The sequence below is a fragment of the Acomys russatus genome, chromosome 14 (genome assembly GCF_903995435.1).
Source record: "Acomys russatus chromosome 14, mAcoRus1.1, whole genome shotgun sequence".
Taxonomy (NCBI): Eukaryota; Metazoa; Chordata; class Mammalia; order Rodentia; family Muridae; genus Acomys; species Acomys russatus.
Window position 1 is genome coordinate 43,256,874 of NC_067150.1, and position 23,404 is coordinate 43,280,277.

Below are 23,404 nucleotides of genomic sequence, written 5' to 3' on the forward strand. Positions count from 1 at the left end.
GGCGTGCGCCTTTGTTCCTGCCCTCTTGGGATTCCTCCATCCACACTTAAGCAATCAGTGATTCACTGTCATGTCACAGAGTTTTGTTTTTATTTTGAGACGTTAATAAGAATATTGTACTGCTTTTTCCTACTGAGTAATATTGGAGTCTGGGTTTATCATCACTTACCCCTTTAATTAGCTGGTAGACAGTAGATGTATCTTTATAGCCTATAGCCAAGTAAAGTTGCTTTATATGTTCATATACTAGGATTTGCACGTACTTGTATTCCATATGCTTTCATTTTCAAGTAAATATCAGCAAATATAATATCTGGATTGTAAATTCGGTGTATGTATTAAACTGTCAAATTATTTTCCAAAGTAGTTGTGCTTGGGCCTGCAAAATGGCTTGGAGGGTAAAGGCATTTGCCACCAAGGTTGCTGACCTGGGTTTGATCCCTGGAACCCACATGGTAGAAGGAGAGAACCAACTCCAGAAAGTTGTCCTCCGACCTCCACTTGCTTCCCATGGCAAGAACCTATTCACACACACACACACACACACACACACACACACACGTATACACATACACACATGCACATGGTGTGTCCACACACACACACACAATCATGCACACACATGTGCACATACATGCAAAATAAGCATAGTGGCTGCACCATTTTATATTCCAGTAGCCACATGCATACATATCCTTGTTAGTACTGGGTATAGTCAGGCATTTTTTTTTTTTTTTAATGTTGAGAATTCTTTGTGGTATGTCATTTTTATCTCCTATTGATTTAGTTTTTATTTACCTAGTTTCTAATGGTGTTGAGCATCTTTCCATCAGCTTATTTATTATCTGTCTCTCCTTTGGTAGAAAGCTAGTTTTCATATCTTGATTGTGATTTTCATTGAATTGTTTGGATTATTATTGAGTTTTAAGGGCTGAATGTTCAAATTCATACTATCCAGTATAGTAGCCCCTTAAATGCTATAGAAATACTGAAATACTATAGATCCCATTCCCTACTCACATCAACCGCATTTTTAGACCACCTTGAGATGTGAACCATTATTACCAATGACTCAATGCAGATAGACCCTCTTTATAATCTCCACGCAGTTCCCTATATGCCAGTCTTTTGCTCAGCATATGCTTTGCGAATTTTTTCTCCAAACACAGAGCTAGTTATTTTTTCCCCCTCATAACACTGTCCTTCAAAGAGCCAGATTTCTAAGTTTAACGAAGTCCAGCTTACTGCCTGTGTCTTTTTACACCTTTGTTCTGTGTTGTGTCATTTCTTTTGCAAGACCTAAGGTCAAGATATCCTCTTGAGCATTATTTTATAAAAATTCACATTTAGGAACATGATCCACTTTGGATCATTTTTATATATCATATAAAATGAGGGTCAATACTCAAGTTTATTGCATATGGCTGCCCAGTTACTTCCACCACACTTTTTAAGAAAGTACCCGTCCCCTGTTCAATTCCCTGTCCTCCTTGGTCACACCGTCATTTTGCTGTGTCCAGGACGTCTGTGCCACCTTCTGTACACAGTACTACTTTGCCAGAATCACACTAGCCCAGTAATAAGAGCTTCGAAGTGCTTTCAGGTCCAGGTGAATGAGTCCCTCAACTTCACTCTTGTGGGGTTTTTTTTTTTTTTTTTTTTTTTTTTTTTCTTTTTTCTCACTTCTGTTTGGTTGCTTTAGGGCCGGTGAGCATTGTGTAAATGTGTTAGTCTGTTTAGCGATTCCACTCAGTCCACTGCTGAGATAATAGTGATAGCTTTTTACCTATAGTAGTGTAGATAAACATTAACATTTTAATTTCATCTTTGAATGTTTATTGTTTATTGTGACCTGGTAAGTTTAACTAGGCCTGTCAGTCTGACTGTGGGTTTGGAGCTATCCTCTGGATCCTGGTGGGCTTATCAATGGGTGCAGGACTGAAGATAATGTCTGCCCCTCCCTTATTATCTCTGACTATCCAATAGCCATCATGGAGAGAGAGGTCCTCTGTGTCCTCCCCTGATCAGTGCCTGGCTGTCATCAGACCTAGTCTTGTGCAGTGAGGTGAGGCTACGGCTGCTGCTGTGAGATATGCAGAAACATACTTGGCTTTTTTTTAGTTTAATTTTATTCATTTATTCAGATTACAACTCAATTGTTATCCCATCACTTGTATCCACCCATTCCTCCCGCTTTCACACTATTCCCTTCCCCTAGGTCTAAGATCGAGGGGGACCTTGCCCCCCTCCACTATATGGTCATAGGCTATCAAGTCTTATCTTGGTAACCTGCTTATTCTTTCTTTGAGTGCCATCAGGTCTCCCCACCAAGGAAAAGTAGTCAAATACAGAGCACCAGAATTCATGTTAGAGTCAGTCCCCGTTCTCCATATAACTGTGGAGAATGTCCTGTCCATTGGGTAGATCAGAATAGGGATTCGATGTTTACTATTGTATTGTCCTTGGCTAGTACAGTAGTTTGAGCAGACTCCCTCTTATTCTAATCACTTATTAGCTTGAGGGATTTGTGTGTGTGTGCACATGTGCATGTGTGTGTATGTGTGCGTGTGTATGTGTGTGCGTATGTGTGAACATGTGTGTATGCATGCATGTGTGTGTGTGTGTGTGTGCATATGTATGTGTGTGTGATCTGTGGAACTGTACATAGACTACCTGTGCCACCCATGAACAGAGCCCTATGGAAAGAAGACAAGCTAGTTCTGTAGTGGCATGGCTGAGTCCTAGCAGTGTGCCCTCACATATCTGTGTTGGAACTGTGCACATTTCAGAACTATAATCTCCAATATAAAAACTGGTTTATGGACTACGTGTTTTACTTCTATACTGTGTCACTTCAGGGCGTCCAGTGGTCAGGTAGCAATGGCGGAAATGCCTTTGCAGCCACTGGGATCTGCTCTGCCACTCCTCCTAGGTAGGTGCTGACCCCTGGTGAGACTGGGAACCTGGCCTAGCACCCAGAAGGGCCTCACCCTAAAGAGCTCTAGCTGCCCTCGAGCAAGAAACAGGCCCTTGAGACCTTTGACCCCAAGGTCCATCAGTTCCCATCCAGTGGCAAGCAGTGCCTGGACCAGCCCGTGGGACAGGGGACCCAGGCCACCCACCCACCAAAGGCTGAAGGACATTTTCCAACAGTCGTCACATATCCACCTTCTAATGGACCCGTTTTACCTTGTATCAGATGATACTTTCTAATACCCTAATTTATTATTTTTTTTATTCATGCTTCCCCTACTAGAATGTAATGTACACAGAAACAGAAACCTTAGTCATATACGCAAACACCTGGAAAAGCACCTGATACGTAATTGGCATCAAAATCTTTGTTAAATAAATGAACAACTGTGTTTTAGAGGGTAAATGAGTCATATAAAAATGTCCTTTGGGACTCACAGTATATGAAAGCACAACATACAATATAGATTAAGCAGAACTAATCCAAAAATCTAAAAACAAAAACATCCTTGAATCTAAAACTTTATGAGTGCCAAAGTAATGTCAAAATGAGAAATTTCACACCTGTCCTCTTATGACAGACCCCAGCAGAGTTTAGTAGGCCTCTATGTAATTAACTTCAGGCTGATATATGCAGGGTGTGCATGAAACAGAAGTGAATTTTATGTTTAGAATTGTGGTCCAGGCTCAAACATCCAATTATTCTAAAGTTTCAAATTTATAATTTGCAAAATCTGAAAATCTAAAAGTTTTTTGGATACCGAGGGTCCTAGAAATCTACAAGTAGAACAATATGATAGGCAGATTTGGGCCCAGGGGTCCCGCTCAAACTACGGCACCAGCCAAGGACAATACAGGAGGTAAACTTTAAACCCCTTCCCAGATCTAGCCAATGGTCAGAATATTCTCCACAGTTGAGTGGAGAGTGTGATATGACTTTCTCACGTACTCTGGTGCCTCACATTTGACCATGTCCCCTGGAGGGGGAGACCTGGTGGCACTCAGAGGAAGGACAGCAGGTAGCCAAGAAGAGACTTGATACCCTATGAGAATATACAGGGGGAGGTGATCCCCCTCAGGAACAGTCATAGGGGAGAGGAATAATGGGAAAATGGGGGGAGGGAGGGAGGAATGGGAGGATACAAGGGATGGGATAAACATTGAGATGTAACAAGAATAAATTTTAAAAAAAAAAAAGAATTTCATATAGAGAAAACTCAACCTGCATCAGAAAAAAAAAAAAAAAAAAAAAAAAAAAAAAGGAACCCGAGGAAAATGCACACAGATAGCTTCCTTATGTCACATTTTTTCCCCAAAGATTTTAGTAGGCCAGTGTAAGTGTATATCATTCTTCCTGCCACCCACTTGGCCAGGGCTTAGTCATTCCCACGGAAGGCTCCACGTGCACAGCGTCTTAGGACAGTGGCCTCCATGTGCACAGCGTCTTAGGACAGTGGCTGTCCAATTCTCATCGATATGACAACCGCACACAGAGCTTCTTACCACCCTGAGTGTGTTCACTGTTCCTGGTCATTTGGATTCAGTATGGGGCAGGGCGTGGGCACTGGCTGCCAGGCGATGCTGGTGACGCAGCCACTCTCTGGACAACCACTACTGCACATCGTTGTGTTACTAATAAGTCTTACTAATAAGTCAGAATAGAGCACTGTCGTGATGTACAGGCAGAACTGTGAGGTCAGAAGTCAGCAAATGCATCATCAGCTCTTTGGTCAGCTTTTCAAAGGACTCGGGGCTCCAGGCTTAATCTAGGGGTGGGTGAGGAAAGGCAGGTTGGCTTTTTTCTTCATGTCATTCTCATTAGATCTCAATGGTGGGCTGCTCGCCTGTCAAGCTCACCCGCAGCAGCCTGTCACAAGCTCCTAAACAAAGATGCGGCTCTTATTTCTAGGAATGCAACCTTTCAGGACAAGTATCCTGACCTCTCCCCATCCTGGAACTGAGGTCACCCACATTTTTAACGACCTAGAAAGCAAACAGTAACTACTGCAATTCACTGTGCGAATGCCCTAATTTCTTCATAACTTTTATCATGAAGGACTGAACTTTTTCAAAACCTTTTAGGCATCTATCGAGATGGTCATGTGATTTACGTCTTTATTAAATTGTGTATTACATTTATTGGTTTGATGATGTTGAACCAACTATACACTCATAGGATGAAACCAACTTGGCTGTGTTGTTTGATTTTTTACATTTTTCATTATCCTCAGATAATGTCTGAAGATCACATCCATCCCCACGTCCTCCATCCAGCACTGTCAAATCACCCCACCCACATACCCTTCCCAACTTATGTCTTCTTCCTTCTTTAAAAAAAATATTTTTATTCTTTTAAGGTGTGTATGTGTGCAAGAGTAAAATGCTCGCTGAGGTCACAGGTGTCAGATCCCCTGGAACTGAAATTGCAAGCATGAGCCTCCCAGCATGGGTACTGGGAACCAATTTTTGGTCTTCAGCAAGAGAAGTTCCTATTCTCAGCTACTGAGCGATCTCTCCAGCCCCTTCCTTTTTTATATTAACTCAGTTAATGCAAGTAGTGCTGCCCATATAAATAGTAGCATAGGGTGCTAGAATTGCATGTGTGTAAATGCTGAAAAATCTATTAAATGGTAGCTTAAAACATTTTATTAGGTCACTCCCTAGACTTAGAAACTTACACTGTTATGTTTCTAATTTTATTTGTTAAGTTTTAACATTTTCTCAAAAATTGTATGTAGTGGCCTTTTAAAATCATCAGTGAATAAAAACTTTGATGTTAACATATATTAAATTGGTTCATATAGGTGCATTAGAATTATTCTTTTCAAGGTCACTGGAGATCACCACAGTGCTTGGTCTAGTAGTTAAATTATTTTCTCCAGTGCTTTTGGCAACGGACACCCCTAGTCTCCTCCACTCTTTCCTTGACTTCTCATTACTTGGTCAGCATTACTTGCCTGCCTTTCCTGAATTTTAAGCTAGTGTGTCCTAAAACTCAATACTTCAGCATTCTCTCCATCCCTCTTTAAGCCGATTTCTGTACTTTTAAGTCATCTCTTCTGATAACTAACATCAGCATGTCAAAAGCCTGTTCCTAATCTCTGCCTCCACAGAGCTGCTGATGCCAAATCTGGATTTATCATCAAACCTTCTCAAGCTGTAGCTGGAATATCTCCAGAACAGAACAATTCCTTGCTGCCTTTGCACGCTTTCCTTCTTTTTCTAAGCTGCTACTGTGCAATACGACAACAGATGTTTACATTAAAGTTGAAGTCATAAATTGGGTATAGCAAGATGTTAACAGCAGCTAATAAAATAATTGCAGTGGTACATTATAGCAAAGGCTATGTAAGCACAGTCTTTCAAAATATCTTTTGTGCTGTCCTTACATACCTTGTGACATTGTGAAGTGATACTGCATCTGTGTGATATACAACACATGGCACAGGCATTGTGAGAAAGCAACAGGCTCTTACACGAAAGTTGCTTGAACACTGAAATATTGTGACATCAGTCTGAAAGAGAAGGCAAAGTGACTAACGGTACATAGTGTGGATCCGAGGTGGGACAAAGTCACGCTTTATCACACTACTCAATAACTATTTCTGGAATTTTCCACATGTCTGTTTGGGTTCAGGTAACTAAAACTGCGAAGTGAAAACATGAAGACAACAGTGTTCACCGTGAGGCTCCTCCTTTCTCTGAAAAGTGCCGTGCAAGCCTTGGCCAGGAAAGAAGTTAACGCTTCTTGCCAACCTCATCCTTCCACTGTCATACAGCTAATTGAATCAACTTATTAGCATATTAACTAAATATTGGCGTTTTGCCATAAACGAGCTAGAGAGCATAGATAGCTTAAGTCCCTGCCAGTAGTGTACTAGCTTAAAGACTTTGTAATTTGTATGTCTTAATCTTCTAATTAGACACTGTTGGCAACTTGGGAGACTGAGGGAAAAGGATCGCTTGAGCCTCAAAAGAAAAATTAAACAAGTTATCAGGCGGTATTCTCATACAAGCAGAATGAGTCGAAATGAAACATGCTTATTCCCTTTCTTTCCACATGCCAGTATGTAATTGTCACCTGAACTAATCTGCTCAACTACTGGAGAATCTAGCCAACACCTGAGTGGCCTGGCCACTCAGTAAACGGTCTAACATGTGGCCCCATCACACTGTAATCAGCGTACACATAAAGTGCTTACGTAGTTTGAATGTGCTTGGCATTCTTGGACTCAAGATGACCCACATTAATCTCATTTCCTTCATAATGGGGCTAGAAGGTATCTTGAAGTCAGCAGGCCACATGAAAGTGACAGAATAGTTTGGCGTCTCCTCCAGACCTCCGTGAAGGCTCACCTGCTTTCCGTCCCTTCATCTTGCAAAGTCGCAATCTCATTAGAAGTTCCACAACTCACGTTTCTTTCTGTTAAGTGGCTGTGTCTTGGTGTATGCTATGTGGTTTAAGTCTTTAGAGCAGCAGTTCTCAACCTGTGACTCATGACTTTTTTTGGGGGGTCCAAGCTACCCACTCACTGGGGTCTCCTAAGACCACCGGAAAGACAGGTATTCACATTATGATCCACAACAGTAGCAAAATCACAGTTATTAAGCAGCAATGAAGCAGCTTTGTGGCTGGGGTCACCACAACACGAGGAACTGGTTTAAAGGCTTGCAGCATTACAGGGACTGAGAACCACTGCCCTGGAGGCAGCAACCACAAAAACTCCTTTCCTCATGAACGTCTTGTAAGTGCCTTGAACTTTCTAAGTCTATGCTGAACTCCTTCCTTGTCAAGGCTGTGAGGAAGTTGTGTGTGCTTTCTTCTTTGGAAATACTCTCTCTTTGTGTGTGGGGTCTGAAACTGTTGGTGTGACTGTTTATTGGTGTGTCCATCTGCCCTTCGCTTGCTATTCTGTTTTGCTTGTTTGTATCCCTTCATTTTTTAATGTTCATATCATATCATTACAAGTGTACTCACTATATAACGTACTCATGGCTGTAATATTTCATAGGCACTACCCGCCCTAATCAGTATTTTGCTGGTTAAAGTGCTCCTTTGTTTCTTGCTCTTAAAGGCTCTGCTTATTCTGTTTATCCAAACATTGTTCCTTCCAAGCCCTTGTCCTAACTGAGCCCGCTTTTCTATTAAATATTTTTTTACATATACATTTATATTATTACACATATATACAATAAACTACCTGTAGCAAGAAGAACTATGATACAATCAGAAATTACGTAAATGTTACATTCTTAGTGTTTTGGGGACTGAGCTTATTTTAATTGTAATATTAACATTATCTCTGTGCTCTGTTCTCATAATTCAAGGCAAAATTCATGCTTTCCTCATTATGTTGTCATATTTACATACATACATATATATGTATACATGTACACACACATACATATATATGGCACACTATGGTTTCATAATATAATTAGCTGTATAGTTTTTTAGTAATTTCAGTGTGGTTTTTATTACAATGATGACTATTGAGAGTCATCACCACCGGCTTATTCACCCATCAGTAAGACCCAAATGGTGTAGACTAGATTTCAAGGTTTTGTTTTAATGCTATAATGTTCAAGATGGTCGCAATTATAGCATAAACAGGCTTTCATTGCTGAATGACACGAATGAGTATCAGTAGTGATTCTGTGGCCTCATTTCAATGGCCGTGTTCTTTTGTTTCAAACTATTTCCGGCCTAGCTCGCTCCGAATGGCTCAGCAGGCATGCCACTCACGGCGATGTAGGAGAGCTGTAAGCTGGCACGTGATAACCAAGCTGAGCTTTACTCAACATTTTACACGCAAAGATCACTGGGGCCACGCATCTTGGAAGCTTCAGCTTGATTAAAAACATTAAATCCAGATTGAAGAATGAGTTAGCAAGAAATTAGAGCCCAGCTAAGGGGTCTGTTACAAGCTATGGAAGCAGTTATGAGGCCCTGGCCTATATAATGTATCTCTTTAGTCAGCACACCCTTAATACATAAGAAGCAGCAAAAGAGGCGCTGCCACCCATCATGGTGGGATGTAAAGTGGGAAAACCAAGCTACTCCTGTGGTGAAGTGTGGTGGTTCTTCAGTAAGTTAGATATGGGATTCCCATGTGGTCAGGTGTTCTAGTCTTCAGTATCCTCAGCCCTGGAGACCGACGTTTTCATGGCCGTATCAGTCACACTAGCTAATAGGTTCAAGCAACCAAAGTCTTCCTCGGCTGGTGCTTTTAAACGCATATCCATGTGGTGTAACACATAGCAGTGAAAGGCACTGAGGCAAGCTACAGTATGAAGCTTGAAGCCCTTACGCCAGCCTAAAGAAGAGGGGCAGAAAAGAACACGTGCAGTTTGGCACAACAGGTGCTGAGTAGGCAGGGCCATGGAGGGGAGGGAGGGCTGATGAAGAGTTGATGCTTAAGACCTACCGGTTCTCCTTTAGGAGTGGTACAAATATTTAACATCTAGATGGTGATAATGGTTGCACATCATGAATATTGTAGACACTAATGAATGTTACATTTTTAAGTGGTCAAAATGCATGGGCTATAGAAAGAGCTCAGTCAGTACAGAGCTCCCACACAGTCATGAGGACCCAGGTTCAATCCTCAGCACCAGTGTAGAAGGCTGGGCATGATACTGTACGTGTGTAATCCCAGGACTGGGGAGGTGTAGATAGGTGGGTTCCTAGAGATCGCTGGCCACACAGGTCACAGTGAGCCCAGTCCCCAGAGAGAGACCCTGTCTCAAAAACAATAAAATAAAATCACAAGTGGCCATCTCCCAAGAAATGCTTGAGTTTGAGTTCCAGCTCTCACACACATACTCTACATAACCTTGCACACACATATATGCACACGTGCACACACACACACACACACACACACACACACACACACAGGCACACACAGGCACACCTATAAGCAAGTAAGTATGAAAAAAACTGTGTGCTTTGGTATAATTTTTGACAGAACTCAAAATTAGATGAGCTTTTAAAAACAGCAGTACTTAAGGAAAAATCACTGGTTTAAGTACTTTTAAGGGGGCCCAAAAGTATAGTATAGTACATGTAATCCCAGAAGGGTGGTAGGCACAGAGAGTGATGGAGAAGGAAAGTGGCAAACTGTGTGCAAAAAGTTTTGATAGCTCTGTGTGTCCAAACAAAATATGAGTGCGAGTCATGGTGTGTCCAAGGCCTGTCTGGATGGCAGAGTGAATTCAAGGCCACTGTGGGGAATTTAGTGAGACTGTACCTTAAAATAAAGAGTAAACAGATTACACGGGACATGGCTGAGTGGTAGAGCACTTGGCTAGCATGCACAAGGCCCTAAGTTCAAAGCCCAGCAAAGCGTAAAAGTAAAAAAGAAAAGTTGAGTAAAGCCTGGGCAATAAGGCCTATATTCTTGGTTCATTTTATTTTCATTTTGTCCCCACAGCTAATAACAGTTTTAATAGTGTATTTTTCAATAATTCTAAAATGTGTTTTCTTCCATCCTTTCTTCCCCTCCTTGTTGAATGTGCAACACTTATTACCTAAGTTTACTGTGATAGCTTCCTAATGGTTTCCCTGTCCCCAAGTTGCCCTGCTTTGTTTTCGTCAATATTTTACAAGCACTACACCCTGCCTACAAGCCTACGATGCTTTGGGGTAAAGTCTAAATAAATGAGATTTATAAAATGGGAAAATATCCTACCCCAGCCCCATAATCCAATGCCTCCTGAAACGCCCCTGTTAGTAGAACCCATGGTCTTGAATGACACACCTCCTTTTCTCGGAGTGTTTATTGACCTGTCTGTCCATCCCCTAATACTGTGGGGTCCTCCAAGAAACTGGCCTAACCCAGCCAGTCTCCTGATACACGCCATAGCTTTGCTGGGCCTCAGAATCCAGTATGTCTGTCATGGCACTGATTTCGCATTGCTTTATTTGTCTGATTCCTCTATTGGATTGCCTACTTCTTGAGGTCAGGGACCGGATCTGTCTTCCATGAATGATCGTGGCAGGCACCAAGCAGACCAAACTTTACCACTATCATATGTTGAAGAAAGAGACCTGAGTATACCTCGTGCAAGAGATGGCAAGCCAAGACTGATTGAGCAGTGGGAGACATGACAGTTGGAGTGGGCTGTGAGATAGGGGAAATTTCTGAGGAAGTAGACTGTATAAAAGTAATTGTGTACGAGTTAGTGTACCAGAACTCAAGGTTGTATGGGTCTTGTTGAGTGTATTGATTATCACCTGTGAACACAGCTATTTCCAAAGGAGAGTTTGGCAGTTTTGTCTATTGAATTTTATAGTGCTTTGTATTGGCGACATGGGGCTGGCAGTAAACAGATGATACGGCATTGTGAGGAGGTCAGAGGAGAGCCCCAGGTGTCAGCCCCTTCTCAAACTCAAATGCTCACACTTGCACCCCAAGCCCCTTGCCTACCAAGTCCTCTCTCCAGCTGCTGCTCTGTGATTTGTATGAAACAACTATCACTCTCAGACATTTTTAGCCTACGCCCAAGTAGAAAATATTACTGTGGCTGGGTTTCAGGGATGTTTTCTGGTTTTAGTAACACTTAGGTCTTAAAATTCTCCTAACCATTCAGAAGTAGCTTCATATGCTCTTTAAAATGGCATGTTCCTGCATAAGTCGCAGCAGGTTAATTTTTAGGCCATTTGCAGTACTTGTTAGATCAGTTTAGAGCTCTCTTGATTATAACTTGTAGGTCCTATTCAGGCTATATTAAGAGGTAAGTAGAAGGCTATGGTCTCAAAATAATCATATCTCTATTACACTCAGAATAAAAAGAAATGCTTTATCATTGTCTAACAATACATTTTAAGTAGAAAACACTAAAATGGTAGTTTTTAAAAACACAGAAGCTGGCCGGGCGTGGTGGCGCACGCCTTTAATCCCAGCATTCGGGAGGCAGAGGCAGGCGGATCGCTGTGAGTTCGAGGCCAGCCTGGTCTACAAAGTGAGTCCAGGATGGCCAAGGCTACACAGAGAAACCCTGTCTCGAAAAACAAACAAACAAACAAACAAAAAAAAAACCACAGAAGCTATGTGTGTGTCCCCTTAGATGAAAGTTGTTTTTAATTATGTGAGTGCTGAGTGATTTTGTTTTTTCTTCAGATATACTACAACATGTATTTTTTTTTTAATCAGGGCTCAGCTTGCTAAGGTCTCGAAGCTTCTCTTGTCATAAATAGACACATTTTAAATCACAGACTACAGACTTACCTTGCTAAATCTACAAAGACAAATGTTTCCATTTCTCTGTGGGTTTTTTTTCCCCAGCAGTGCTACCAAATTGTATTTGAATGTCTACCAACTATGAGGTAAAGCTTTTATTGTGTGTGGAAATCCTTTGCTTTAAAGGGTAAACCATTTAAAGAACCACCTACATTAACCGTTGGCCTAGGCTAACCTCAACAAATAATGATAGCTTCTGAATTGTCCTAGGTTAGTGGCTGTTGTCCCAAGTTTCTAAGTTTTAGAAGTAAATGTTCAAACCAAGGCTTAGAACAAACCCTAGCCCAGACAGAGTGCTTCGTTTTGTACAGTATCGCTAGGACACAACCTCACCTATCTGTTCAAAGATTAGTTGTGGTATGTCCTGCAACATCTCCACAGCCTGAGATTGGCTTATGACAAAGAGGGTGAGGGAACTCCTAGAGGGAAAAGATGCGGGAGAAGCAATGTCTGGGGACTGCAGGTGCAGTTGGTGTTGCTGGTAACATGGCAGAGAGCTCTGTGTCAACTTGCATTCTCATAACAAAAGACTACTGGCTAGCAGAGGCTGGATATGCAAGCTAATAAAGACTAAACGTGCTTGTGTGGGATAATTTTTACATTATTGAGTATATAAAAAAAAATTGAACTTGGCATGAGCCTCAACCTGTAGAAGGATGAAACCACCTAGGGAACAACAACATGGCGCCCACCTAACAGCCGAGAAGGATGACCTTCCTGGCGGGATGCTTTCCTGTGTCTTAATTGAGGAGTTCAGGTTTCACAGGTGAATGCATTTGCCAGAACTTAGTGTATACACACAAAAGATTTGGTCTTGCGCATTTCATTGTTGTATATATTTCAATTATGAGATGACTCCTAAGTAAACACTGGACTCTAGGTAATGACACACCTGCCCCAAAGCAGTTCATGCTGGAATGCCAGAAAGGAAGTGAGTCAGCGAACCCATAGAAGGACAGTTGGCTCAGGGTTATGATGAACTGCTGTGATAAAACATTAATGCTAATGTCTATGTCAGATTGGACATGTGTCTGCTATCAAGGTGTTACAGTTTTGCTAAAAGATTTTTTTTTCATAATGAAGTTCGGAGAGATTCCGTGTGCAGAATCAGCAGTGAGACCAACAACGGCACTGAGCTGCCCCTTAGAAACAAAGAGCCACTGAGTTCCACATTGATAAGCGACTGTCAGTCGCCACCTTAGGAACCGTCATCTTGTGTTTGAGCATCTGACTGACAGACTTGCTGCGTGTGGTCTGTTTCAGAGACAGTCATTCTGCTAGCAGTGACACGTGTGCATTTCTGTCACCGTTCATGTGCTCCAGCAGGACTCTGCTGATTGATGGCCCAGTGGAGCTTAAAAGAGGCCTGCAGAGGCAGGAGAGGCATCTCTTCCTGTTCAACGACCTGTTTGTTGCAGCCAAAATCAAGTAAGTAAAATATATGCCCTGGGTAATCGGTATAAAGTTGAATTTCCTCTAACAGAGACCATGTTATCCACCTGGTGCTTACTATAAGGTTGCCTGGTCTGTAGTAAGCGACTAGTATCTTTTTAAAAGCTTTATTCATGTTTGTATGTATATGGGTGTTTTTGCCGCGTGTGTGCAGTGCCCGTGAAAGCCAGAAGAGGGCGTCAGATCCCCCCCAACTGAAGTTACAGATGGTTGTGAGCCAACATGCGCAGGGAGTTGGAGCTGGGTCCTCTGGAAGAACAGCCAGCGCTCTTAGCCACTGAGCCAATTCTGTAGCCCCTTAGCTAATATCATAAATGAGGTGCTTACTGTTGTATTAGGTTGTTTATTAATGTGTTCATTTAGGTTCCTGTTTATTCCATAATATGAGTAAAAAAAGGAAGGACAGTGAAGGATGTGATCAGTCTAATCCGGGATCCTCTGAAGCCTACATTCTTGCGGGACGGGATGTGGGACCTTTCATCTTGGTATGTGTACGAAGAGTTGTAGATAGTGACCCATGCTAGGAGCAAAACATAGTTGCTGGCACAGAAAGGAAAAGATAAGAGGGTGCATTGTGTATGTAGTTGGGTAAAGACGTAGTAAAGGATGAAAAGCAATTAACCATTGAAGACCTTGAGAGGATGGGCCCTCCAAAACCTAGCAGTTTAAAAACTCCCAGCATCTCTCACAGTTTGAGTTGGGACTCAGGAGTATTGAAGTGGGCAGCTCTGGCTCAAGGGCCCTCCTGACCCTGAGGCTTGACTGAAGCATCCACTTGCAATCTGACAGCACCAGTTTCTCACTGAGACGCTCCTTTCCCTTCCTTTGACCTCCTCTGTACTACTTCTCAGAGCGTGGTGCCTGCTTCCTTCACAGTGAAAAGTCTTTCAAAAGTGATAACACCGTCATTTCTGACCCGTGCTATTGGCTACGCATGGTGTGGAAGGGAACTCCACAATGGTGTATCAGGAAGCGGAGAGCATTGAGGGACGCTTTGGAGTCACCAAGCTGCACTGGAGAGTTTGGAATTTAACCTTTAGATTCGGCTGAGGGATGCCATAATGCGATACATATTTTTGAACTATTTACTTACAATAAAGAATGGGTTGTGAGCCGGGCATGGTGGCGCACACCTTTAATCCCAGCACTCGGGAGGCAGAGGCACGTGGATCGCTGTGAGTTCAAGGCCAGCCTGGTCTACAAAGCGGGTCCAGGACAGCCAAGGCTACACAGAGAAACCCTGTCTCGAAAAACCAAAAATAAATAAATAAATAAATAAATAAATAAATAGAAGAATGGGTTGTAGGAAAAGCAAAAGTAGAAACAAGGAGACTAGACAGGAGGCTGCTGTGGTGGCTCTGGGAAGAGACGATGAGGAAACCGGCAGTTAATGGCTCAGAGGTTAAGAGCACTGTTTGCTCTTCCAAAGGTCCTGAGTTCGATCCCCAGCAACCACATGGTGGCTCACAACCATCTATAATGTGATCTGATGTCCTCTTTGGGCCTGTAAGTGTACATGTAGGCAGAGCACTGTATACATAATCAATATAAATAAATAAATTAAAAAAAAAAAAGACTACAGACCTATTGGGGGTGTTGGAGATATGCGTTAGCGGTCCCCAACAAGACTCTATTTCCATTCAACACTCGCTGTCAGCGCAGTTAACGTAGAAAGTGATGGCTGCGACGACTGCTCCGCCTGCTTTCTTGTTATTCATAAAACATCATGAAGGATTAGACTGTATTAAGATTCGTTCTCTGCAACGTAATTTTTTCCAGTCGTCAGAGAAAAGCAAACACTTGTTAAACTTCGCTAACTTATGCTGGGTCATAAAGGTACGACCCGGGCAGAGCTGGGTATTAACTTGGCAAAACCAGATTTGACCCAAGAGGTATACCCGTGGCAATAAGAGTGAAACATTTGATAGGACCTAACTGCTAGTAATTAATCCAAAGGCTTTAGTTTTCATAACCATCTTGAGTTGAGTATTATTCCCCCTCATTGTAAAGAAGTTGAAGTGATGCTCCAACGTTATAAAGTTAATAATTGGCTGAGCCTGTGTATGAACTCCCTGCTGTGCCAAGCCTGTGGCTACCCTGTCACTTCTCACCCTCGGGTGAAGGGTGGTAGCCAGATCATTTAATTTGCTGGAATAATTGAGTGTAGCCCTTAGTGCACAGTATTTAGTGCCCTTTATACATCAGTCTTTCCAAGGCCTTGTTCACACTATGAGTCTCACATGAGCTTTTTATCCCCGCAGTAGGTGAATTTAGGGGGTTCCTGTCCGTGAGCTATATCTTTGGTTTCATTGGAGCTTTTATTTACCCAGATGGTTCTGAATGCTCGGAAATCCATTTCCCTGTGTATTCTCTTCATAGTTCCCAGTGCCTTCTGACTAGTCACATCTCAGAACTATGCATAGTAAATATATCAGTTAAGTCAAAATACCTTGTATTTATGTATCATAGGGTCTGAGGGAGTTGAAGAAGAAACTGCCAAAAAGCAACTGCAGCCAACTTAAGGTAGCATACCTTCTGGGTCCCCAGAGCCGAATGCTCATTATGTTAGCCCTGTTCTGTTTTTGCTTGTTTGTTTTGTTGTTGTTGTTGTTTTCTAGTTTAGGTTCCGTTCTTAGGTTACAATTTTTCTGTGTTTGCAAGAAATACTAGAAAATGATTGAGGGGGAAAAAACCACTTAAGACTGTGGCTTTGGAAACACAGATCACCTTAGCATTTCTTAACAACCATTCTATTGAAAGTTTATTATAGATTTCTCTAGCTCTAGGTTTGCTTCCAGAATCTCCTAAAATGTAAGTACTTAACATTTTTATAAATTGTGATTTTAGGTATATCCGTTGAAATAATTTTGGAAGTAAGCTAGTTACACATAGTAACTTTTATCACAGAAATATGTCAAATTTTGATCCGCATGCAGTACTCGGCATATAGAAGAGGTCAGTGTATAGGTGTCTGCTGCCGTTAATGCAGCTGTGAGAACTAACCGAGCCCAAAGGTTTCAAAGGCCGAGACAAGTGGCCACGTTATTCTCTGCTGTTTCAGAAACTGGTGATGGGAACAAGAAGACATTATTTGCCCACCATGGGCAAAAACTGCCCTCTCATGACAAATACAGAGCTGCCTAAAAACCCAAGAAACAAAATAACAAGAGCATCCGTGTTCTGTTTCTCTCTCACTAGATACAACAACAATTTTAAGATAAAAAATAAAATAAAGTTAACTGACATGTGGACAGCAAGCTGTGTGGACGAAGTGGGCGAAGGCAACACAAACGCGCTGAAGTCCTTTGTCCTGGGCTGGCCCACAGTGAACTTCGTGGCCACATTCAGGTAAGAGCCGCAGCTGGTCCTGGGTTTACCAGAGTCAGCTGCCATAACGGTGTCTAGGGCAGAGCAGCTTGGTGTAGCCAACTTTGTGCCTAATTGTTAAGGGAAATATTCTGCTGTGATTAGGTATTGAGTAATCCTGCCTTTATCGATGACAGTCTTCAACTGTTGACTTTTCATCTGAAGACTGTTAACACCTTGGGTTGTCTGGTCGTTCTTAAAAAGCTTTATGGAAACATTTAGAAAGAAAACAGCTTATGAGCTGGTGGAAGTAGACTCAGGTGTCCCATTTAGGAACCCTTCCATTCTTAATGTCTAGGAGTTTGTTTGAAATATTGAGACTTCAAGCTTGATCAATCTTTTCAAAACACACACACACACACACACACACACACACACGCACACCACAAAAAAACAACTTCACTGTTTATAAACACAGTTTAAATTTGAATACAGGGTAATTGAAATCATTTTAGAATAACTTGTTTACTCTCAATTTTTTTTAAAAAAAAAAACCTTTTTGTTACACAGATAATGTGTCAAAGGACTTTGTATGCTAAGTTCTGGTTTGCTGTCTATAGAGATTTTTTATGTTAAAGTGTGTAAACTAATTTCTCAAGACTCATTCCTAGGTGCTGTCTATAGAGATTTTTTATGTTAAAGTGTGTAAACTAATTTCTCAAGACTCATTCCTAGGTGGTGTGTGTTTAGAAAACGTACGAATACAGAATATGTGTCCTTCAGCCTGACATGTTTATTTGACTTTCTGGCTCAGGGTGAGCTGATGAAAACTCATACCTGTGATTTTGAATGACTGTACACAAACTCCATATTGGCTTTCATTTTAAAGATTTTAATGTCCATCTCTCTCTCTCTCTCTCTCTCTCTCTCTCTCTCTCTCTCTCTCTCTCTCTCTCTCATATGCACACACACACACACGCACACACACACATGCACACACACACACACACACACACACACACACACAAAGCTTTTCTCTGCCTCTTCCTCCTTTACCACCGACTACTCAGACATCATCCTGAGGCCAGAATGCCAAGCCTTTCCACACTGTTAGTCTGTACATAGGGAGCGATTGATCCCTGTTGTGCCCCGTGGACCCAATGCAGGACTGTTTGGAAGTGGCCATTTTTGTCGCTCTCTGTATTCCATTCCATGACAGGTTTCTATAGATAACGTCTATTCCCGAGGTTTAATCTGCTTGGAAAAGAGAGCAGTTTTCTCACTTGAGGGTGACCATGTGTTACCATGAATCTCCACTCTTTAAGAGGGGTGAGATACTGGGCCATTTTTCTCTGGAAAAGCATGGTTCTGTAGCTGCTTGATGAAGGTCAGTATCCCCAGTAACATCATATAGATTCCATGTATGCCTCAATATGGTTTGATAAAAGCAACTCACATCTATAGTATTTATTCACCAAAAAAAAAAAAAAAAAAAAACCCATACTTTAATCATAAGCATCTGTCAAACTGAAGCAAAGTCTATAGACTCCCTAACCACTGCTACTTAAAACTTCCAAAGTAAAGCACAGACTAAAATTCTCCTGTAGACCGTCCCTAAGGAGCCACAGTCCATGAATGCCATGTGTAGCCATGAATTGGCTCCTGGGACAGAAAAAAAAGTTTTTTTCCAGAAGACAAGATCTGAAAAGAAAAAAAAAAGTCCAGAATTTGGTTATTAGCGAACACCAGCATCTTCTGGTTTGGATGGCTGGACTGCACCTGTGAGAGAACAACAGTATAAAACCTGCAACCAGCTGGAAAATTTGGAAATATAACTTTTCTGGAAACAAATTTTTTTCCAAATTAAGTATCCTTCAAAATAAAGTAAAATATTGAGTTCTGTCTCTCCTACAAAAATATAATCCTAGCGGACTGGTTGCCCTGTAGATAACTGCTTACAACTCTGAACAAAACACAGACATTGGTCACCACCCAAGCGTTCTGGGGAACAACAGATAAGGGTTGGGAGACTCGAGAGAGGCACTAACACTTGGAGGAAGGCAGCTACAGGCACCCGCGCTCAGTGGGGCTTCTAAGGCTCCAGCTGTTATGGTGCCACACAACTAAAACTCACAACCTCCCCCCCCCCATCTCTGTGGAATTAAGGAGAGTGCAGTCCAAGCCAGCCACGGGTGTGGGGAATGAAAGAAGACGTACCACACAGTAGCTCACACTTGATGTTAACATTCACATAAGCTGTGTCCCCCACCCCCACCCCCACCGCCCTGCTGTCCCCTCCTGTGCCATCGGAAAGCAGGAGAGTGAGATTCAAAGCCAGCAATGGGCACAAGGGGACTTTTGATTCCCTAATATGGGTGCTAGAACACTCTTTTTCTACATCAAGATTTTATGTAACTGAATCTAGAAAATCTCTTGGGCGTACACAGAATAAGGGGCTGGATACATGGCTCAGTGGTGAAGAGCTCTTGCTGTTTTTTTAGACGACCTAAGTTCAGTTCCCAGCACGCACATCAGATGGCACACAACTGTCTATATAACTCTAGTGCCAGGGGAACCCAACACCGTTTCCAGCCTCTGTGGGCACCCACATAGCCGTAGCAAAGATTCATACAACCATACGCACATAAAGTTTTAAAATGAAAAACTATAAGAAAGATGGCAAAGAATTGTTAACTATGAAAAGTTTGTTCCATGATAAAATAATGTGTAATATACTTTGTAACTACCAACCTTGAAAGATTGTCTGTGCGAAGACAGTTAAGCAATGAAGTTAAAACAAATTACATATGTGTATTAAATGTTTTTCTGGAATGAGTAAAAATTTTCAATTCCTATACAGAGACTAGAAATGTTATTTTTAAAGTTTGCGACTTATGGGATCATATAAGAATACATTAGACAAGCTTTTAACTTTAAACATCAAATTCAACAGTGGCAGGAGAAACAATATTTAATTGTACATACATTCATATTGATAAGAATGTCTTAGTAATTAAAATAAGTTTGCTGTGAGAAAATCTACCAAATTACTATTTTGTCTTGCGTATATGAGATGAAAAGAAAAATGTTTCTTCTCCTGACAACAGACTGGTTTCTGGGTCAACGCATTTCCATCTATCTGCCAAATCTTGCTTTGATCTCAACATTAAGCATACTTTGTTTTTATGAACGACAACTTAAGCTGGGGGAAAAAAAAAAAGGCACTTGGGGAGGACAGTTAGCCCAGCATCACAGGTGTGGAAACTGTGGCTCCGGTCACATTGCATGCCATGATGGTCTCACTTGCACGCAACTCTGAAACAACATGACGTTCTTTGCTCTAAGTAGCCTCCCTCCCCTCTGACCCAGTACTGTTGGTGAAGGAACACCGGCCTATCACAAAGAATTCGCCTTGGATCTACCAAAGTGGATTTAGTAAAGCAAACGATCCCAGACTATGTGATCTTTCCCAAGGGGCTAAAACACCTGTGTCATCTTCTGAACCATTGTGTGGAGCTCACAGTGCACATGAACAGCTACGTTCATAGCAGCGGGCTGGTGACACAGCCACCTGAACTGGCAGGCCTAAAAATGCTGGCATCAATATCTTACATGGTTTATTCCTCTTTTCCGTTTTCTTTGATTGCAGTTCCCCAGAACAAAAGGACAAGTGGCTCTCTCTCCTTCAGAGGTATGTTTTCAGTTCACATATTTTTAATATTATTGTTAACCTATGGGTAAAACAAACATGCTATGGCAGAAATGTGCCCCAAGGATGTCCCTTCTTCTCTTTAGTGGGAATTGACATTTGTCTGCTAAAAATAGCAGTTCTGCTATTATTAATAGTATTGTTCTGCTTGCATACCAGCTAGAACACAGTGTTATTACAAGCCCTTCTTTCTAGGATGGAGAACACTGGGGTCTGATTGGATCGCTTTAGAATCACCAGTGTCTCCTCTCTGCTCATAATTGCAAGGTTTAATTCAGAGCACCTCAAAAATAGGTTATCATACCTACGATTGACTGTACCAAATAAAACGGTCAACACGGATTTATCAGTCAGAGGCAGAGTTCTTCCCTCCTTTCTCTCCTCTCCATCCCCCCCCCCAATGGAATAATCCAGATTTACACCATGCAGAGCAGCTACATGAGAGCGAATCCCTTGTACGTTAGTGTGTAGTCAGGTGCTCAGAGGGGAGCGGAAGACCTGTTCGGAGGAGACAGACAATCACTCGCGGGTACCTTTACCTGGTCCCACCTCCAACATCACTTGATATAGATGTCCTGTTTGGGGAGGCCCATGCCTAATGTCCTGGGTGGGTGGAATCTCTTTCAACCCATCCTATAATCTGATCGTGCTATCTTTCAAGTGTCCATTAAAAAAAAGAAATAAGGAGAAAGAGCGCATATAAGTATATTGACAACATTATCAAGATAGGTGGATTTTTTTTTTTTTAATGAACCATTAGTGAATATCCCATCTGACTCAGCGTTGTTTCGGGCTGTTGTTTCGTTTGATTAGATATATCACTCTAGAAAAAAAGAAGGACTACCCGAAGAGCATCCCCCTCAAAATCTTCGCCAAGGACATTGGGAATTGTGCCTATGTAAGTGTTTCTGAGCCAGGAAATTAAGTTCCACATCCCTGAATAAGATAGGAAACAGTATGGATGAAAGAGGAGATAGACGAGCTGTGTGTGAGATAGGGAAGCCAGGCATCTAGATATGTATATGTATATCTATGCATAAAGAGCAAATACTACAGAGAATTAGACAAGGGAAATCCGTATTAGCTGCAGTCTTAAATATCTTCTCACGGCATGGGTCCTTTCAGGAACAGCTGCAGAAGTTTGTGGCCAAAGCCACAAGGAAGAATTTGCTATTACTCTAAGTGGTTCTCAACCTGCCAGTTCTTCAGTTGGGTGCTTCGAAAATGTTTCTACTCTTTGAGTTTTTGTTAATTAAATCCCTGAGATTTAAAGAATGGATTGGGAAGAGATGACATTATCTAGGAGTCGCCGTGTCTCTATGGTAAACATTAAGTCTTTCACTTCAGTTACATGTTCTTTGTTGGCTGAAACTGTGGCACAAGATCCAAGCTATTAGCAATCGTGAACAAGGTGGGAACGTGCCTTTCCGTGGTGCTGTGGGCTGGAATACTGCATAGCAGCTCTTGGTAACAGTCACAGTGTGCATGCAAATGTCATTCAAGAGAGCTCTGTTTTAGTTCTAAAAAGTTACACCAACGTTCTGATCAACGGCCAGATCTCAATGCCTGAAGGAAATATAAAATTTTAGGCTAAGAAACTACTTAGATCTCCTTCTATAAAATAGGGAAAAACAAAGACAAAACAAACAGGGCTACTGCATTTCTGCCTGCTGTGATTTGTTTGGTTACATTAAGGATTTTCATGAAATTTTTCAATTTTTATCACGTTTTAATACATGGGAAATACACGCTTTTAAAAACTGATGCCCTCCTATTGGGACTCTAAATGAGAGACGCATGGGAGAACAGCAAAACAAAAGGATCCAGAGGGTCCTAGAAATCTACAAGTAGAACAATATGATAGGCAGATTTGGGCCCAGGGGTCCCGCTCAAACTAAGGCACCAGCCAAGGACAATACAGGAGGTAAACTTTAAACCCCTTCCCAGATCTAGCCAATGGTCAGAATATTCTCCACAGTTGAGTGGAGAGTGTGATACGACTTTCTCACATACTCTGGTGCCTCACATTTGACCATGTCCCCTGGAGGGGGAGACCTGGTGGCACTCAGAGGAAGGACAGCAAGTAGCCAAGAAGAGACTTGATACCCTATGAGAATATATAGGGGGACGTAATCCCCCTCAGGAACAGTCATAGGGGAGGGGAATAATGGGAAAATGGGGGGGGGAGGAATGGGAGGATACAAGGGATGGGATAAACATTGAGATGTAACAAGAATAAATTAATTAAAAAAAAAAAAAACTGATGCCCCACTTATTTTTGAAGATAAGACGTGAGATGTAGTCATGGGTGAAGTCAAGGTACAGTGACACACTCAAGGTTTTCCCTGACGGAGCTTCAGTGGTAGTCTCTTTCAGGACCCAAACTTCTAAAATAAATCCTCAGATAGGAGTATGTTCAAGGGAAGTAATTCTTTTATTTTGAGCCTTAAAGTTGTGTGCAGCTTGTTGAAAAAATCCTGCTAAACTCGGGATTTAGTCTTGTGTGCGCTTCATTTTTCTCTAGGCAAGAAGCACTGTGTGCTGAAACTCACTTGTTATGGCCCCCAAAAGGTTTGCAGGGAGATGCACTTGTGTAACTAGTGCAGAGCATACATTTGACCAGTGTGAAAGCAATCGCCTTGGACACTATGTATAGAGGAACACGGACACTTCACTGTACCAAAAAAAAAAAAAAAAAAAAAAAAAAAAAAAATTAGGG

At 41.8% G+C, this 23,404-nt stretch overlaps 1 protein-coding gene across 1 annotated transcript in view; it reads left to right on the plus strand.

The window, feature by feature from the left end:
- Positions 1–23,404, plus strand: part of Arhgap20 (Rho GTPase activating protein 20) — a 75,416-nt gene that overhangs the window by 30,576 nt on the left and 21,436 nt on the right. Inside the window, exons 3-6 of the mRNA XM_051156441.1 lie at positions 13,482–13,646; positions 16,869–17,018; positions 20,626–20,667; positions 21,499–21,583. Coding sequence (XP_051012398.1) covers positions 13,482–13,646; positions 16,869–17,018; positions 20,626–20,667; positions 21,499–21,583 — 442 coding nt within the window. The remainder of the gene's footprint in view (positions 1–13,481; positions 13,647–16,868; positions 17,019–20,625; positions 20,668–21,498; positions 21,584–23,404) is intronic.